Raw genomic sequence first — 19,141 nt, 5'->3', positions numbered from 1 at the left:
GATATTATAGCCGTGGATGTAGTTTTGAATGATTGTGGTGCTATAGTATATATCTAGGGTGATCTTTCTTCTTTTTGAAAAACTTTATCATAGTCGTCATGAGTGAGTGTAATATTATTTATTAGTTGTATAAAACTATTATATATATATATATATATATATATATATATATATTTGAGTTATTTATTTTTAAATATTGACTATGTGATGTTATTTTAGTAGTTGTATGGAGACATTACAAAAGTAGTAAATTTTTCTTTTATGTATATTTTGTGGACAATAAAATAAGTGAACATTTAATGGAAATTTATTTTAGTGCTAATTATTTCTCTTTCAGATTATGTTTTTGACATTATGTTTACATTGAAGTAAAGTAAAGGTTTCGGTATCTATGTTAAAAATGTTTTCCTCTTGTGCTTGGTTGTTCACCACATTCCTTGAAGTCATCATGTAGACATAAAAGATTCCACCTGATCTCATGATGGATATCAAAATGTTTTGATTGTATAGGATTGATTGTCACTTCAACTTCAAGTAGTTTTTTTCACTCCTCAACTCCTTTCTTTACTATTTTGAGTTCTCCATCTGATTGAGTGTATTGACTAAAGATATTTCGATAATTAAGTTAGTTCAATATTCGATTGGTTTAGCAATTAATATTGTAATAAATGTGTTGTAAAAGTTTCAACTATCATACTTTTGATATGTATATATAGATTCTTTCATGAACTTTTGATTAGGATCAACTTAATCAATTCTATTAAACATTAATTACCTATTTAGTTTAGTCGAATGATTAACAAAATTTAAACGACACCAATCGATTTTCTTTCAACTTAGATAATCGATCTAGAAAGCTCTATCGATTAGCCTATACATATAGGATAATAATATTAATAAGAAATTATTTCTTTTAAAATTTTAAAAAATGCAAATACAAATAAAAATGTTTGTGTTTCTCCTGTTAGTAATTGAGAAGTATTTGCATAGGATCACGTGAGTATGATTAGGATAAGTTTCCATTTCTGAAGTTGCGTAGTTGATAGGTTTTTATGTTGACAGGTGATAATAGTTGTAAGTGTTTGTGCATTTTTGTTCTCATAAGTGACAAAATACATGTTCTGTATCATGAATTCCAACTTTTGTGCTTGAAGGAAGACCATAAGAACAAAAGAGAAGTTCAAATCCACCTAGATAAATCACCATCTCAAATACTATATAAGGAATTAAATGCTTCTCAAATAAGCCACACAGACAAAATGTACCACACCATTTATAACTAACATTAAGTGACCTAAAAGAAAACACAATAGCGACCTCAAATACACAATGGTGGTTCTTTCAATCTCATTAATAAAACCCTGCACATGTCGTAATGCGAAAAATAAGTATAAATTCAAACTTTTTATAAAATTTATTGATGATTTTATTTAGGAAGGATAGTAACATCAATTAAATATAAAATCAATATCTCAATTAATATCACTCTTAACTCAATATTATAAAATACTTAAAATCTTAAATCAATAAATTTATAAATATAATGTATAATTTTTTTTATATCTGTTTTAGGTATTTTCTAATAATTATGTTTTAAGGGTTTTGTGAATTCTCTAAACAGTGCTTGCAAGCAAATAATCTCAAGGACAACAGTTGTTATACTTACTCGACAAATTGCAAGCTGTCATTAATCGATGGAGGATCAAGACTTTGATTTGTTGAGTAACTCACATACTGAAGTCACCATTGTTTTATAATCTGACATTTGAAATTCAAATTTCCCAACAAGAACTTCTTTGCACTTGGATCTGGAGATGCCGTTTCCTGTTTCAAAGCGATGAAGATGCAGGTAAACGATTGATGTTGTTGGATCTGATGCCATTGTTGAGAAATTTAAATTCCATATGTCAGATCATAAAATTTAAATGCCATTGTTGATAAGTTCACAAGACTCTAAAGAAGATAAAAAGAGCCAGTATTTAATATTTGATGAAGATGAGCTTGTCTATGATAAAGAGTTTACTCTTGTTGATCATAGTGTATATTTGGTGTGATGATCAGATGAAACCTACGCATATCACCTACAAAAGAAAAGCTCAAATAAGGCACCATAATTTCATTGCACTACCAAAGACAAAGTATGTGTGAAGTGATCATTTTTCATGCATAGTGGAGAAGATCAAGTTTGCCACTGGTGAAGTTTCTCTTATTCATGCATAATTTCTTTGACTGTATTTTTCTTATGCTGTATCATAACTCTAATGTTATTTTTCATTTTTCAAATATTACAATATATAAACTAAAATAGAAAGAGATGATAAACGTATACAACATAAATATATTCATAAACATCTTCCTAATTATTAAAATTAGAATTTAAATATTTTGTAAAATTCAAATACCAATCCAATTTTGTGGAATTGGAGGTTTGTCATGAGTTTATCTGAAAGATATAAAGCTATTCAATAAATTATTATAGACCAAGACAAAAAAGAATTACGGATGAGACGAACGATTATGTTAAGGGTTAAATATGTTTTTAGTCCCTAAACTATTGACCGTTTCTGGTTTTCGTCCCTCTTCCAAAGTAAGGTACAATTTAGTCCTCAATCTTTAAAAAACGTTCCAAATTGTACCTTACTTTGGAAGAGGGACGAAAACCAGAAACGACCAATAGTTTAGGGACTAAAAACATATTTAACCCTTATGTTAAAGTATGTTACAACATGATTAATCAATGTACTGTCATGAGAAATGTGCCGAAGCTTAACTGCTCCATAAACGACAGAGAAGTTGTCCCTTGTCTGTGCGACGATTAAAAACTAGAAACTCCAGCTTTTGCATCGTTAATAAACAAAGCACTTTGTGAGTTAAGAAACAAGATTATGCATCTACCTTGCAAGAAGTCGTAGACGTGTCCATTCCAATGTTTGTTTTATTGCGACATTGGATTTCGGATAAAGAATACATAACATTTGTCAGGAACCGAATTAGAACGAAAAATTCGAGGGATAAAAGTTTAAATCTAAGATAAAAATGCATACTTTATGAAAGTTCAGAAGTGAGAAAACTTACAACACGTATTAGTACTAAGTATGTCAATTCATGACACCACACACATTACACGCAATCTCCTACCTTTTTCAATTATCATCTGCTGTTTGCAACTTGCAAGAAACATGCAAATACATCACACTTGGTGACAAAAGTAGGGCTAGTGTAGAAACTTTTATACAAGATACATAAAATACTTGCGGCTATTGGTAAGCCATTTAGGTTAACATCAACTTGAGGTACCTCTCTGACTTTATGATTGGGAAGCATAGCTTCAAATGTTTCCTTCCATGAAGCAGACAAGGTCCTAGGAGTTAGGAGCTTATTGAATGAAGCCAGTTTAGGTTAACATCAACTTGAGGAACCTCCACCTTCAGATTGGGAAGCAAAGCTTCGAATGCTTCCCATGAGGCCGCTGTCTCCTCATCGCATACCACTACTTTTAAATTCTCAAGATTGGTTATTGAATATGGCAGTTCACATCTAGCACAGCTTGTCATATTGAGATTTCTGAGATTACATAGATTACCAATGTCCTCTGGTAAATTTGAAAGGCTTATGCAGTTTGAGATGTTAAGAAGTCTTAGCTTAGAAAGGTTTTGAATAGAATCTGGTATCTCTTCCAAGTCAGTACAGGTACTTAGGTTTAGGAGTTCCAAATTCAACAACTGTCCAATTTCTTGGGGCAGAGAACAAAGTTTGTGGCAGTTAGTAATGCTGAGCTTCTTTAGAGAGGAAATGTCACAGATACCATTAGGCAATCTCACCATATCCTTGCAATAGTCAATGTTTAAATCTAATAAACTTGGAAATGAATCTGAAACTAGGATGGTGCCATTTTCAAAAACCTGGCTTATGTTACTACACATGTAGAGAGATAACTTTTTCAGATTTTTCAATGCGCTCAAGTGAGGAACAGAAATCCGCTCTAGTCTGATTCTTTTCAGGTTCGATACAGAACCTAGTAGTTGGAAATTGTCCAGTTCAGAATGATGAAAACCATAATTTGTCACGATAAGGACTTTTAGTTTAATCATTTTCTCCATGAACTCCGGAAAGGTGTACTTCTTAGTTTGAAGATTTAAAATCAGAACTTCTGCTTGGGATGGTTGTATGTCGGACCAATATGAAGCACAAGTTTCATCTGCAAAACCAATCCATATGATGTCAGTTGGGCAAAAGTAATCAACGGCAAATCAATTATACTTTCTTATTAGCAGTTTTAACATTTAAAAGTATAAAATTTAAAAACGGTATAACTAACCAGTTGACAGCGACAATATGAGGGCTGAGACCTGTTGAATAGTCTGTTTAACACACCATCCGCGATATTTTGACAACAAGCGGGACATCATGCCTTGTTGCTTTTCCCCAAGCCACCATTGACTTTGATTTTCATTTATGCCAGTAATAATTCTCTTTCTCTGTTCAATTGGTTCCCGGTTGTTTTGATAAATTGCAAGATCTCTTAGAAGATCATGGAGGACGACAAAGTGGTTATTGTAGCAGTGATTATCTGAGTCACCTGTATTTCTCCTGGTAAACGAGCAGAAAAAAATAAATCTTTAGTAAAAGGAGAAATTATCCAACAAGATTATATAATACACGCTCTCTATTAGATAGAAAAATTACGAATTTCAACTTCTGACCTCAGAATGAGTTAAAGAAAAAAAATGTAGAGTTGCATGATGTGCGAAGATTACATTCACTCCAAGAGAAATGGTCATTTTGATCTATTTACAAGTTACTAATTGATTATCGCATGAACTACACATGCTATTGAATTGTTTATTTTAGAGTAAAATTCACCTTATATGTATATAAAGAAGCTGGGAAGGCAAAACAACTAGTCATCTCACCTTGCTACTAAAAGATTAGCCAGATTCATGGAGTCCAATTTTTTTATGATTTCCATAGCCTCTATGCCATCATCATCTAATTTGTACAATTCTGCCCACATGTCAATGAGAGCAGGAAGAGGAATTCTTTGATCTTCAGGAAATAACCCAAGGTCCATGAAGCACTCTTTGATGATGGGATTATCTTCCAATACATCCAAGATCTTTTGGAGGGAAGTAAGTAATTCAGTGTTGGAATCAAGTATACAATGACCTTTTGACAACTCCTCCACCATCTTTTGCCACAACTCAGTAGACTGATGACTCAGTGATCTACCAATCACTTTAATGGCAAGCGGTAAACCCTTGCAATATCTCACAACCTGCATTTCAGTGAAGTAAATAAGGTTAGTAAACAAAAGGTCGTACCTAGGTTATCTACCATGATATTGCTTTGGGGGTTTCTACTCTCTAACTCATCGATAAGTTTTATTTTAATTGCAAGAGGTTATGTCCTTCCTATCTTGAGATGTCTACTTCAAGTGAATGACTTCAGACAAGAAGGGCAGTTATACACACTCATGTCTCAGAAAGTAAAGAATAAGCACCTTTTGGACAATTTCTTCGTTAGGAATACTTAAACTGCATTTTGAACTGTTTTCTTCCAAGAGAGCGTGATGACGGAAAAGGGTCATTGCATCTTCATGAACAAGGGATTTCAAGATGATTTGGGTGCCAAATTTAGGAAATGCAACCCTTGAAATCACCAAAATTTTATAATCAGACATCTGGAATTTAAACTTGTCAACAAGGGCTTCCGAGCCTGGCCAAACATCATCCAAGACCAACAACAGTGGACTTCCCTCAATTTTCCTCATCAAAATTTCCAACCGTTTAATTGCATCTTCATCACTTACAAACTCAGGCACGTGGTAGCCACAATGTTCAAATAATCTCTCTACGATATTCTTCAACTTAGGCGTTTGGGAGAAATTGACAAACAAAATATTGTTCTTGAATTTACCTGGTGAAAGCAAAGAGATCCGTCAGTCCACAGAAATTGGGATTCAAAACATTTGGCTTGCCACAATTTTTATCAGATACATATAAACTTTCATACATGTTTGCAATTCTCAAACGAACATTTTTCATCCTTCTTCTACTATCTTTAGTGAAAGTTTAGTAGTTTATGACAGAGAATTGTATGTATGAGATAAAGGATATATAAGTGAATTTATGAAAGCATTGATGAGAGCATATCTACCACTACAAACAAATTTTCAGACAACTTTTTCTCGTCTGTCTTTTAATGTGAGATAGAGGACCTATAAATGAAGTTATGAAGAATTGGTTAGGGGATAACAATCACTCTAAACAAAGTTCTTTATGAGTGTAGATGACTTATGAAGAATTGGTTAGGGGATCCACAAATGAAGTTATAAAGAATTAGTCAGCCAATTTATCAGCCATGAGAGGACAAAAGAAGAATGACCTCTTACCCTTGACTTCTTTATCCTTACAGAGCATTGTAGCCAAGGTTGTTTTACCAGATCCACCCATGCCAGACAACAAAAGGGTGAACACACCTTCCTGGAGAACCTCCATCTTCAACTTGCTCAACACCGGAACGAAGCCAACAGTAAATTCTGGGTTTTCAGGAACACCATAAGGACACTTAATTGGCGTTCCATCTCCTTTAAGTTTCTGCTCAAAATTCTCTATATCAAGAAGCTCAATAATCTCTCTCACCTTGTACAGTGTATTTTTTATATCCTTAACTTGTTTGTCATCCGAAGTAAGCGAATCATTCTTCTCATGCAAAAGTCCCTCCCCGTAGAGTGAAAACCAAGATAGAAATTTGGTCCACCACAAGCTCCGGGAGCATGAATTGCACACAAGATCTTCCCCTGGATCATTTTCTTTGACAAGAGTGATGATTTCTTCTCTGGGTGGATTCAAGTGTTCATTGTATTGCTTTATCTCCTGCACCACTAGAGTCATATTTTTTAGGGTTGACCTAAGTATTCGCTTGCTCCTTTTGTTCTTCCTACCCTTTTCGACTATGTCCATGACCATTCTCATTGCATCTTGAAATCTTGTCAAAATAACAAGTTGATCGGTCTCTCCCATGATAGCCAATCTTTTGCTTCCTTACTCTGCTCAATCAAACAAGGAACAAGTTGTGAAAGACAAAAGTCAGTGATGTTGCATAAAACTGAAATTTTAGAAAAAATGAGACAGTTATCTATATACTCTGAGACATCAAAGTCGAAAAGAAAAAACTTGTGCCTTTGAGAAAATTGCTCAAACCTCCTATGAAGTAGTGTTTTTGCGTCTTGAGTCCTTCTTTTTGGGATAATTTAATTTGCGATTTGGAGCGAAGCAACGGTAAGTTGGTAGCTATTGAAATTGAAAAATTAAAATGAGAGCGCGAAAGGCGCTATTTATCAGTCATATAAAGCAGGATCTGGAATCTGCGTTGAGTTCTTCGCGTTCGTTTCCAGTGACTTTCGCCAACACGCGTAGAGATGATGAGATAATATTTAGGTTGTTTAGTAAAAAAAGATATTAAAAAAAAAAACTTTTGTTTTATTTACGTTAGTCCCACTGTTTAAAATAAAAAATATTATTTAACACATCTAAATTTTTTACCTTTATTATTTGATATTATCTTTATTTTTTTTTTCGAAAAAATACAAAATTTTATATTATTATGACTATTTTATTTTTCTTGTCAAATAAATATAAAAGGGTGTTATGTTACCATTTTTCATTTAAAATATCTGTGGCTAATTTTTTACATTTCATATTTCATCGTGCTTTACTACCAACAATGGAAAGGTTCAATTTCCTGGTTTTTGTTTCGCTCTTATTACTTTTTGAAAAATGGTTTTTTAATAATTTATTTTTTACAATTTTTTTATAATATCTATGTGATGACTTATATTTGATCTGTTTTATAACAAAATAAAATAGTGCACCTATTCTCGTTATATTAGAATTTTTTTGTTTTTTATATTTCAGTCAAGTTGATAGATATTACAGCCTTAGACCGAGGAAGCTGTCCAAGATGTTTAAAACGCAATAAATCACTTTTCGAGCGTTTCAAACGTACGTTCCTGCCGCGAAAGATGGGGCGCGTGTAAGGTGGACAAAAATTATTCAATGGAAATAAAAAACACAAACAACTATTGAACTAATCGGAATCGTGTCTACAATTATTGCAGAAATCGTATGGTTGTCTTGTCACGATACTCTTCGGAAATTTCATAGGAAAAACAACATAAAAGACTTTTTCCACGAAAAGTGGTGGAAACGTTATCAGCAGCAACCACCACACGTGATTTGTCAGCTTTACTTTTGCGTATATCTTATTTAAAGAAAAGAAAAAGAAAAAAAAGTATTTTACTGTTATTGTTGTCAACTTAACATACATGATTTTATTTATATAATTTTCATAATATAAAAATCTAATATCTTCATTTTAAAATCGGATACTAAATAATAATTCATCTCTTAACATGAAGAAAAGGTAAGCATTTTAGTCTTAAATTTTCAAACAATAAAAGTAAAATGAGAGTTACTCCCTCCACCATCACATGCTACCCTCTATACCCCGTCATTCCTCTTTTGCCCTTCTTACACAGATATCTGACGTCGTCAAAGAACTTTTTTCCCATTTCATTCCTCCATCTCTGGTCATAAACTGGTCCAGTTTCACCTATTTCAAAGTCTTAAGACCCCTCACTGAATCATGCTTTGCAGCAACAATGGAGGAGTTTTGGAACCCACAATGGGCTTACTAAAGTAGAAAGTGTCAAGTAGAACTCACACCATGATGCTAGCGGCAACACACACGTGTGTGTTAAGGACGACCAGAGAAGCCACCATGCTCACCATGAATGGACCACCACCGTTGAACCCACTCCAACCCATTAACAGAGAGAGTTTATGGGGTTAGAATACGTGTACCAAGCTCTGCAGCCATGGTTGGGATTGTGATAATTTTTGGATCTGGGTAATGGAGACTAGGCCAATCTTTGCAGGGTACACTCACTGACATTTAAGATAGATAGATAGAAAGATAAAGAGACGGATAGAGGGGATGGGAACAAAATTTGAGCAAAATTAAAAACAAATTAATTTGGTTAAATAGGAGAATGAGGTAATTAAGCACAAAGAGAGAACAGGGGTGCAGATCTCTGTGTATGCGCTAAGAACAGTTCTTTGTGTATGCGCTAAGAACAGATGAAGAGAGAAAGTAGTTTGTCTCCGATCAGATAAAGATAAAAGGGAAGGGTGCATGGAGGATTAGAATTTTAGAAAAGGTAAATAAAATTAAATTAACATGGGGTATTTTTGAAATAAAAAAAAATAACAAGAAGGTGTAAGGAGCACTTGGGGTAATGGAGGGAACAACTCCCAAATAAAATTTGGTCTATTTGTTAAATTCTTATTTAGTGAGTTTTTCCAGTTAGATCAGTTTCGCCATTTTAGTCTTTTATAATCAAAATTTAATTTAATTGGGCTCCTACCGTTAAATTGGCTTAACATTGTTAAATTTTTTTATGACATGTGATGTTGACATAGACTGTTTTTGAAATGTGACTTGCACATACCCTTATACGTGACCTTTGACAACATTTAACATTTTAAAATTAAGGATTTCTAAATGTACAATGTAATTAGTGTTTGTTGGTGGATTTTAAATAAACCCTAATTCCTAATCAAATGGGGCAAAGTTATGCCAAGTGTTATGCCGCGACACTGTCACCATAGTCTTGCCGTCAACCATCCTCGCTGTCACGGCCAACCACCATGCTCATCTCGCTAGACCACCCAAAGCCACCACCTAACCCTAATCCACGCCACACTATTACACCGACACCATCTATGTTCATCTTCACTGTCAATGTCGTCGCAAAGACCACCCAACAGCCTCTGAAATTGCCGCGACAGACTTCCATGACAAACACCATCTTCCTTCAGCCTTCTTCAAGAACCGGCAAGGAGAGCCATAAACAGAAATGAAGTCTCGCATCGCACAACCACGATTTTTCTTATGCCTTTCTTTCTGTTTTTCTTTATGCTCAAGTTCAATTGATTGAGTTCTTGCTTGTGATGTTCTGGTTTACTTTTACAAATATTTTGTGTAGTACTTTGTTTGTATTTCAATCTTCTTAACTTGTCTTAGCCCTAAGTGAAATTTAGTTGTAGTAAGCCTAAATCCTAATTTTCTGCATTGCATTCAACAAAGTTTAGATTTTTTCGAGTTTAACTGGCAAATGATGATTAAAATTGGATTTACGGCTGCCATTTACTTCCTTGGTAGTAGATTGATGAATTCTGGTCAGGGTTCTGAGCCTGTTGTTTTCACTTTCCTTTCATTTTCAAAACAATGTTAAAATTAGAGAATGAGAAAAAGATTGAGTAGGACATAAATCCCTAATTAAATTTCAATGAATCCTAATTCTTGATTACATTTTACACTCAAGAAATCGTTGTTTTTAAAATATTAAATATTATCAAATGTCAAAAGTCATCAAAAACTTAACGGCAAAAATCCAATGGGTGTTGCTCCCTCACCACCCCAAGTGCTTCTGCACATCCCTACTATTTTCTTTTATTCCAAAAATACTCTACACCTCCCCACTATTTATTTTATTCCAAAAATACCCTACTTTCTCCCCACTATCCTCAACAATCTCTCTCTTTCTCTCTGCATTAATGGAGCATTCATACGACTTAGATTTAAACTTGTGATATATTGCAAAATATAAAATTTAGAAAAAACTTCAATATTAGTGCTTCTACCACTTTCATTTTATAAACTTAAAAGTTAGATGCAAATACAAAATAATAAACATAATAATATTAATAGTAAATGATATATTATTATTATTATATACTAACTTTATAATGATGAAAGAACTAAATAAATTTTAAATCTTTAACAAATAACTTTTGTTTTATATTTTAAGTATTTAATAATATTTTTATATTATTTATCTAATAAATTAAATACTTTATTGAAGTTATTTGAGTTAAACATGTTGGTAAGTTGGGTTAAATATGTTATTCGTCCCTTAAGTATCACACGATTTTGTTTTTAGTCCATACTCAAAACTTTGATGGTTTTTAGTCCTTGTAGTTTTGAAACTCTGACTATTAGTCCTTAAAATTGGACGGTGTTAAGTTTTAGTGGATGTGGCAAACGGCGATGCCACGTGAAATATCAGCTGCTCTCTTCAGTCTCTGCCACGTTGAATGTTTAAGTGTTGAACTGAGATTAAGCATGTTAATTACGTTCTTAATTGAAATCAGATTTAAGGTTCATAATTTGTCAAAGTAAATTTTTCAATTGGGGGAAAAGTAGTTTTACTCGAAGGATTGTACTCGTGAGAGATTCAAACAAACCGCATTAGGCTTGGAACAACCAACGACGGGGTTGATCATGGAGGTCGAGAACGGCGACGACAACGACGCCGTTCTGGTTCCGCCCCCTAACTTCGCCATGGTCGAGGACTGCATTTTCCGATCCAGCTTTCCTACCTCCTCCAATTTCCCCTTTCTCCAAACCCTAAACCTTTGTTCCATCGTGTTTGTGACACCCGGGCACGGAGACGAGGGCGGGGAGTGACGCCGGTGCAAGAAGCATGGTGCAGGGGGCACAGACAAGGAGCGGCTCCTGGCAGCTTCGGGTGGAAGGGGTACATGGATGAATCGAACATACACCGGAATGAGAGGGATTTGGAGACTGTATAGGTATGGGACTATACAGTTGAAGGATAGCTTAAAGGAATTGATTTGACTACTCATATCACCAAAATGCATTTGCTTTTTGGTAGCCTGACTCATAAGAACTCCATGGTTAAGCGTGCTTAGCCTGGAGCAATTAGCCTGGAGCAATTCTGGGATGGGTGACCTTCTGGGAAGTTTTCCCGGAAAGTGTGCGAGTGAGGACAAAGCACACTGGAAAGCCTGGTGGTGGTCTGTGGGGGCAGTCAACGGTCCCTGTGAGTTGCCGGGACGTTACAGTGTTCGTCTCTCCTTTCCTTCAATTTTCATTTTTCAAGATTCTTTCACGCTTGAATTCATTTTTTCCCCTTCCGCTCCCCTCAAATAAAGAATTAAATTAAAGAATTCTGTAATGTGTCTCATATTTTGATTTTTCCGCAGATTTTGTTGTGTTTTTTAATGTTTAAGCGTGAAACTTAAATACGAGGTTGCGAATTGGTGCAAATACCTGTGCCTCGAGCCTTATCCTGAGGAAAATCTAGAGTTCCTTCGGTCGCAGAATATTCGTCTCTTTCAATTTGCAATTGAAGGGAAAACGGTAATTTTTCTTTTCTCCTGTATTGCTACTATAATTATTATTCTTCTTGTTCATATATTACGAGTGAAAGGTTTCAAGTACAATGCTTGGAGTACAATGCTTCGAGTAAAATATTTTTCCCCCCAATTGAAAATTTTACTTTGACAAATTATGAACCCTAAATTTGATTTCAATCAAGAACGTAATTAACATACTTAATCTCAGTTCAACACTTAAACATCCAACATGGTAGAGAGTGAAGAGAGCAACTGATATTTCACGTGGCATCGCCGTTTGCCACATCCACTAAAACTTAACATCGTCCAATTTTAAGGACTAATAGTCAGAGTTTCAAAACTATAAGGACTAAAAACCATCAAAGTTTTGACTAGGGACTAAAAACAAAATTGTGTGATACTTAAGGGACGAAAAACATATTTAACCGTGATAAGTTAAAACATAATATAATGTTAAAAATTATAAATATTAAATATAAAAAAAACACACATATATATATAAATATTTTTCTAGAAATTTAGAACAAAATTTTACCATTTATTAAGTAATTTGAAGAAAAAAATATTGAACCGTGAAAATAAGATTGAATCAAACTTATTTAAGGGAAAATGTAAATAAATATCACAAGTTTAAATATGAGTCATGTGAATGCTCTATTAATATGGAGAGAGAAAGAGAAAAATTGTTCAATACAATGAGGAGAGGTAAGATATTTTTGGAATAAAAAAAAATAACGGAAAGATATAGAATATTTTTGAAATAAAAGAAAACAGTGAAAAATTGCAGAAGGAACTTGGGGTGGTGCCCAAATCCAATTGAGTCAAATTTTCATTATAAAGGATTAAATTTTCGAAAACCGAGTATGAAAAAACCCAAGTAAATAAAAACTCTTAAGGGTTTAACCTTGAATCTTCTTCTTATTGAAAATAAAAGATGAAATAAGTGGTATGAGGGAAAAAGTATTTTAAAGAAAAGAATGGAGGGACAGGATTGTTTACCTGCAACCTGGATAGTAGGTAATGGATGGGCGTTGGAGAGGTTCTGCAAGAGGCGATTGATAAGCAGGAAGACAAAGAAGCGAATGGTTGGAGAGGAGTGAGCGATGAAGCATGGTTGGATGGAAATGGGAGAAGGAGAAGAAGATATTGAAGCAGCGATAGAAGAAGAAGCTGAAGAAACAGAAACGTATTGAAGGAGATGGTGTTCAGTTTTCTTCATTTATCTCATCTCCCTCTTCTTTCGTTCAAACGACGCCGTTTTTGTTTTGATAGTACCAACATCGTATCCTAATCACCCTCAATTTTTTCACCCCCTCTCAGATATTTTTCATGTTTTCTTACAATTATTACGTTTAGTTATGCTTTTTATATCAAATTTGGAATTGCTCCGTTTTAAAAAAAAAAGTTTTGGTCATTTTAATTTAAAAAGTGCGTTTAGAGATTAAATATTAAAAACAGTTTTACAAAAAACATTTAAAATATTCAAATTTAGTGTTCAAGATTAAAAGTGTATTTTTTTAAGATTTGAGATATTAAAATATTTTTAATTTAAAAATTGAAATCAAATTCGTTATAATAAACTTGTGAGACTAAAATATAATAAAACAGTTAGATGATCTGTATGCAGTAATATATTAATAGATCTAAATATGTAAGATATTTACCATATAAAGTAGTCTACTTAAGCAATTTGCTGTTTGGTTTCAACAATTTAAGAAAACTAATTTGTACTTATTTTGAGTTTTATCTCTCTTATCTCGTTCTATAAATGTTAAGAGAGTGGTTGTCGAACAAAACTGATTTAAATGTTTATAAGGTAAGAGTTGAATAGATAAATTTCAACTCTCTTTCTCTTTTTGTAAAGCACATTTCTGACGGCGGAGAAATCAAAGAAGGCTGCTCTATCGGGTAAGAAGTATATTCGGACACATTTTATAAAAGATGGTTTCATCTTACCCTATTTTACTCTAAAATTTCAATTTTATTATTGTACCGTATGGTCCCCAGTGTACCGTACGGTCTCTCACACATTCAAAATCGAACGATTTCCTGAGTTCAATCTTCCTAAAGGTCGTATATTATATGTTTTTCCGATCTCGTGAACCGAACTGTTCTATCCAGACTGATCACACATATCGGCCGACCGGCCATATGATCAGATTACAAACGATAATAACTCATTATAATCCTTAATGAAGATTACGGCGTGATTGGGCCGTCATTAGGTCCGCAAAAGGTAAAAGTCCATTACAACCAGTATAAATAAGAGTCTCAGGTATGATTTTTGGGCAGACTGCACACGGTGCACAATACACATGCATTATTAACATCTTTTATAATCGTTCAGTCATTTTACTGACTTGAGCATCGGAGCACCTTTAACAGGTACGTCCCCCACCTAGCTTGGAGGAGGGAGAGCAAGATACGTCCGACCAGTCTTCAACGTTCGTCCAGCTCCCAATGGTCGCCCGCTTGGAGTAAAGCTCGCCCCATCTTCATCCTACCACGCGTTGAATAGTGTTCGTCGTCCGTTCTCTAGTATCCCCTATGTCTTCAATACAATTAGGAGTGTTTTAGTAGGGTCACACCAAACCCGAAACAATTATCTTTTATTAAAAATTAATCAACGTTCAAAGATAAGTTAAAAGTTTTATAAATTATGAAAATCGTTTAAGATTTTAATTAATTTTGGAAAGTTGATAAAGTCTTAACTAGCTTTTGAAATATCACTTCAAATTTCTTTTAACTGAATTTTAGAAGTTAATTAAAAAAATATTAAGACTCGTTATTTTTATAAATTTTTTATTTTAATTTAATTTTTTTATACTAGTAATAATATTAATAATAATTAATTTTATTATAATAATAATAATATTATTATTATCATTACTATTATTATAATAGTTTGTTAAGAAAATTCTTTAACTTTGATTAAAAATAATTTTCTTAATTTTTTTTTTATTTTAGTTTATTTCTTTGTTTTATATAATAATAATATTATTATTTTAATATATTGCAAAATGTTAACCGGATTTTCACATATTTTTAAAATTTAATAAATATTTATTTAATTTAATATTTTTTATAATTTAATATACATTAATATTTTAATTTTTAAAAGATTATTTTTAAATAAAAACAAATAAAACATGTTTAAAAAATTTGAAACAAAAAAGTTTAAAAAATATTTTAAACTTATTTGAAATACCTGTTAACATATATTTCTTGTGCATTAAATCATTTAACGATTGTAAATAATTTATGTTAATGTATAAACTATTTGATAAAAATATCAAAGTATTATTTCGTAAACATTATTGTCAAATTGAGTTATAGATTTTATTAAGTGTTGTTGCATAAATAATTTAGACGAAACCATAAAATACTTATTACTTTGTTATTACAATTGGTGTACTTGTTATGCGGATAGCTGATCGTTTAACCTTAACAAACAAAAAAAAGGAAATTTAGAAGTTAAATTTGCTAAAAAAATATTAAAAGATAAAAAATACACATCATCACTAATAATGATATATAGTTATGTAAGTTTATGCTTAATCATTTAGAAAATGAATTTAAGCATATTCTGAAAGACAATCAAGCAGGGCATTGGTTGTTAAATTTTAAGGTGAAGCCGATATGTTTTTCATTAATTTAGTTTTTCCTCCATTTTTTTTGAGCAAGTATGATTATTACAGCATGAAAGATAACAAGTAAGATGAAGAAGATGTCTCAGGTAAACTAATTCATATCTGATTCATGTCTCTGAGAAGGACATAAAATCAAGGAATGAACCAATAACTAAGGCGGTCTCAACATTTTCAAGTTGAGGAAATCAATTCTGCATCACTAGCATAAGAAGTTAAAAAAATTTCTTGATCACCGTCCCTTTCCTTCACCTCAAGAATCTTCTCTACAGCTTCCTTTAAATCCCACCTCTTATCCACATCCGCCTCACAACAATTCAAAGCAATCTTCAAAAGCTTCTCCATCTCTCCTTCACTGTTCTTAGTTGTCCCCATTTCTTGATCGAACACAGCATTGGTCCACTCTTCTGGCACCACTGAATCCACCCAACTTGCCAAACTCACCTCACTCCCTTTACCCTTTTGCAAAAAGTTTGCTGGGAACTTCCCAGTTAAGATCTCCAGAATCAGTATTCCAAGACACCACACATCAGTCTTCTTTGTGATCCTTCCTTGTTGCAAATACTCAGGAGACTTGTATATCACCATGATGTCCTGAGCCAATTCCTGGTTTATCATTGGAACTAGGCCATAGTCTGTCAGAAGAGGCTCAAAAGATTCGCTCAACAGAACATTAGAAGACTTCAGATTTCCATGTGGGGCAATTAGGCTTGGCATGTCCCTGTATAGATATTCAAGACCTTTTGCTATGCCTTTCACAATCTTCAACCGGATTGGCCACTCAAGGCTTGGTTCTCCCAGGGATTGGTGCCCTGAAACAAGAAACCATTTATGTATCTAAGAATATGTACCCTTCCTAAAATTCTAAGTCTATCTATCAACTTCTTGACTTCAATGAAGAGAGAGCCAATTTACGAATGGTGAAGTGCTAATGAGTTTCAATTCATGAACAAAAAAGGGTGAAAAAAATTGATAATACATACCATGAAGGCGAACAGCGAGACTTCCATTGCGAACATAGTCTGTGACCACGAGCTTCTCTTCCCTTCTGTAATAATAAGCCACTGGAGGAAGCAAATTAGGATGACTCAACCTCCCTAGCCTTCTCATGTGATCTTGGAACTCTTCCTTCCCCACATTGTTCATCTGCTTGAACCTCTTCACCACGATTGTTGGCCCATTCACCAAAGCAGCCTTGTATGAAGAGCTGAAGCAGCCACTTCCCAAAATCTCCGCAGAAGCTCTCAGCAACTCTTGCAGGTCAAACATTTCTCTGTCATCTCTCAGAAAAGAGAGTCTCAAGTGTTCAGCTTTTCTGGTGTCTGTGGAGCTCATTGACCCTGCGGACCTGCGGCTCTCATCACCCACGTCCCTCAAACGCCCTTTGCCGATGCTGCTGGGTGGATTCCCCAATTTCGCTGCACACGCTCCGTTCTGTTTTTTGTGAATCATGAGCACTACTATTCCAATCACAAGCACCGCCAGGCAAACAACCACCACTGCTCCAACGACGCTAGCAGTGGAGGGCTTCGAGGTGCATGACTCTAATGGGGCTCCACATAACCTTTCATTACCTGCTCATTTCATGTACTAGTTTAGATTGAATGATACTATATCACTTCAAACATTAGGCATGCAACTTTTGACTTTGTTTTGTTTTCTGTTACATCTCGTTTATATTATACGTTTTTATTCCTCATCTCTTCGGTATCAACCGACTAAATTTGAGTGTCTAGTAATCAATTTCCAGAGTTCGACAGTCATCAATTTCCTCATTTTTATGGTGAGTTTATAGAATATAAAATTGAGTTAAAGTTTAAAATTCACTTGTTCCTATGTTTTTGTGCATGTTATACGTATGTTGTAATAATCGAATAGGGAGAGATTGGAATTTGTGGTGACTCACCAGCAAAGGAAGAAGCCGGCATTCTATTAATGGTGGAAGGAATCTGACCCTGCAACTGATTATTAGCAACATTAAACAATCTCAATCTGTTGAGGGGATGAAAACGGGGAATGGCACCAGTGAACTCATTCCCGTCCAACCTGAGCTCTATGAGTCTCGGCAACACCGTGAGCGAAGTTGGAACGTAACCGGAGAACTGGTTGTTGGACAGATAAACTTTCTTCAACCACTTCAACCCCTCGAAGGCTCTATAAGGAATCTCCCCAGAAAACTTGTTATTGGAAAGGTAAATAGACTTGAGACCAACCAAGTTGTGAATTTCTGGCCATGGACCCTCCAAACTATTGTTCATGAAACTCAAGGTTCTTAGGTAAGGCAAGGCCTTTAAAGAATCGATGTCAATGAGGCCTTGGAGCCCCATGTTCTCAAGCTTCACGCCCCACACTTTTCCTTCGTAGCAAAGAATGCCACGCCAGTTGGCATGGCCATCGGTGCAAGGAGGAGTGGTAGAGTTCCAGGAGTCCAAGGAGGAACCGTAGTTTTCTAAGCTTTCTTTCATTTTGAGGAGCAATTCTAAGTCAGAAGCGGCATAAGAGAGAGGAAAGAAGGATGCTAATTCAAAAACGATGAAGATGATACAGCAATGCCTACCACTTAGTGCCATAGTGAATGGTAGGCACTAGGGGCGGCGTGCGCGCCCTGAAGAGGGGCTGACCCAGAACGGAGGAGAAATTAGGAGGTAGTGACGAGGGTGCAGAAGAAGAGGAAGAAGAAGAATGAAGGGTTGGAGGGTGGAAAAGTTTTGATGGCATTGGAAGAATGTGGAGAAAGAGAGAAGAAAAGGAAGAGCCAAGAATAGGAGATGGTGAGAGAAACAAGTTAGGTTGCATGCATGCAGAGAGATGTTGACCAAGTCTCTTTTTCTTTTTTCTTGGTCTCACCACATTGTCTTTGCATTCAACGCGAGAAGGACCCGGACAGCCTTCAAATTCATCCCTATTTTTACACCCTCTTTTTCTCTCTCTTACCATGACTCTTCCTTGACCAAACATAACAACACTCCCACTACCTAACTTTCTCAACCCTTCCATGCCTATCTCGGTCTAACATAATGTCAAACACATGTTATGCATATGATATATTCAATACTTCATGTAACAATTATTATACCCCCCTTTCTATATCTCTCTCTCAAACCTCTCAACAACACAGTTATCATTTTTTTGTATTATAATGTAAGCTTCATCGTGTGTCTCTGTGTGTATACATATATTTGCAGTAACTTAACATATCCAATTTGAATACTCGCGAGTTAATTAGCCTCTGAGACATAGTCAACTTCCACACCAAAACCAGAACCAAAT

The 19,141-nt window shown here is 34.5% G+C and overlaps 2 protein-coding genes and 1 non-coding gene across 4 annotated transcripts; 1 reads left to right on the top strand and 2 right to left on the bottom strand.

The window, feature by feature from the left end:
• Window positions 1-3,026: 3,026 nt before the first annotated feature.
• Window positions 3,027-7,423, bottom strand: LOC124835309 (putative disease resistance protein At5g66900). Of its 2 annotated transcripts, none has more exons than XM_047310224.2 (6): window positions 7,182-7,423; window positions 6,392-7,048; window positions 5,501-5,916; window positions 4,914-5,275; window positions 4,319-4,590; window positions 3,027-4,198 (listed from the first exon to the last, which is right to left on the bottom strand). In XM_047310224.2, the coding sequence occupies exons 2-6, from the start codon at window positions 7,020-7,022 to the stop codon at window positions 3,369-3,371; spliced, it is 2,511 nt and encodes an 836-aa protein (XP_047166180.1). In that variant the 5' UTR covers window positions 7,023-7,048; window positions 7,182-7,423; the 3' UTR covers window positions 3,027-3,368. The 2 variants fall into 2 exon arrangements, with proteins under 2 accessions (XP_047166180.1, XP_047166174.1); XM_047310218.2 differs by having other exon boundaries at window positions 7,203-7,423.
• A 2,748-nt stretch (window positions 7,424-10,171) lies between these two features.
• LOC124835374 (small nucleolar RNA snoR113) lies at window positions 10,172-10,259 on the top strand. Its single transcript, XR_007028568.1, has one exon. It is a non-coding gene; the product is annotated as a small nucleolar RNA snoR113 (small nucleolar RNA).
• A 5,575-nt stretch (window positions 10,260-15,834) lies between these two features.
• Window positions 15,835-18,895, bottom strand: LOC124835345 (pollen receptor-like kinase 1). Its single transcript, XM_047310263.2, has 3 exons — window positions 17,778-18,895; window positions 16,855-17,445; window positions 15,835-16,683 (listed from the first exon to the last, which is right to left on the bottom strand). The coding sequence occupies exons 1-3, from the start codon at window positions 18,439-18,441 to the stop codon at window positions 16,046-16,048; spliced, it is 1,893 nt and encodes a 630-aa protein (XP_047166219.2). The 5' UTR covers window positions 18,442-18,895; the 3' UTR covers window positions 15,835-16,045.
• Window positions 18,896-19,141: the final 246 nt, after the last annotated feature.

This window comes from Vigna umbellata, chromosome 1 (genome assembly GCF_029865625.1).
Source record: "Vigna umbellata cultivar VRB3 chromosome 1, Vumbellata_1.0, whole genome shotgun sequence".
Lineage (NCBI taxonomy): Eukaryota > Viridiplantae > Streptophyta > Magnoliopsida > Fabales > Fabaceae > Vigna > Vigna umbellata.
This window is presented reverse-complemented; position numbering and strand designations above follow the sequence as displayed.

What these genes read in the sequence shown, in the direction of transcription:
- LOC124835309 (XM_047310224.2), bottom strand. Translation starts at nt 7,022, where the DNA reads ATGGGAGAGACCGATCAACTTGTTATTTTGACAAGATTTCAAGATGCA. An exon ending in TAAGGATAAAGAAGTCAAGG is followed by an intron (nt 5,917 to 6,391) that starts GTAAGAGGTCAT and finishes TGCTTTCACCAG; the next exon opens with GTAAATTCAAGAACAATATT. An exon ending in GCTAATCTTTTAGTAGCAAG is followed by an intron (nt 4,591 to 4,913) that starts GTGAGATGACTA and finishes CTCGTTTACCAG; the next exon opens with GAGAAATACAGGTGACTCAG.
- LOC124835345 (XM_047310263.2), bottom strand. Translation starts at nt 18,441, where the DNA reads ATGGCACTAAGTGGTAGGCATTGCTGTATCATCTTCATCGTTTTTGAA. An exon ending in GCCGGCTTCTTCCTTTGCTG is followed by an intron (nt 17,446 to 17,777) that starts GTGAGTCACCAC and finishes TGAAATGAGCAG; the next exon opens with GTAATGAAAGGTTATGTGGA. An exon ending in TCTCGCTGTTCGCCTTCATG is followed by an intron (nt 16,684 to 16,854) that starts GTATGTATTATC and finishes TTCTTGTTTCAG; the next exon opens with GGCACCAATCCCTGGGAGAA.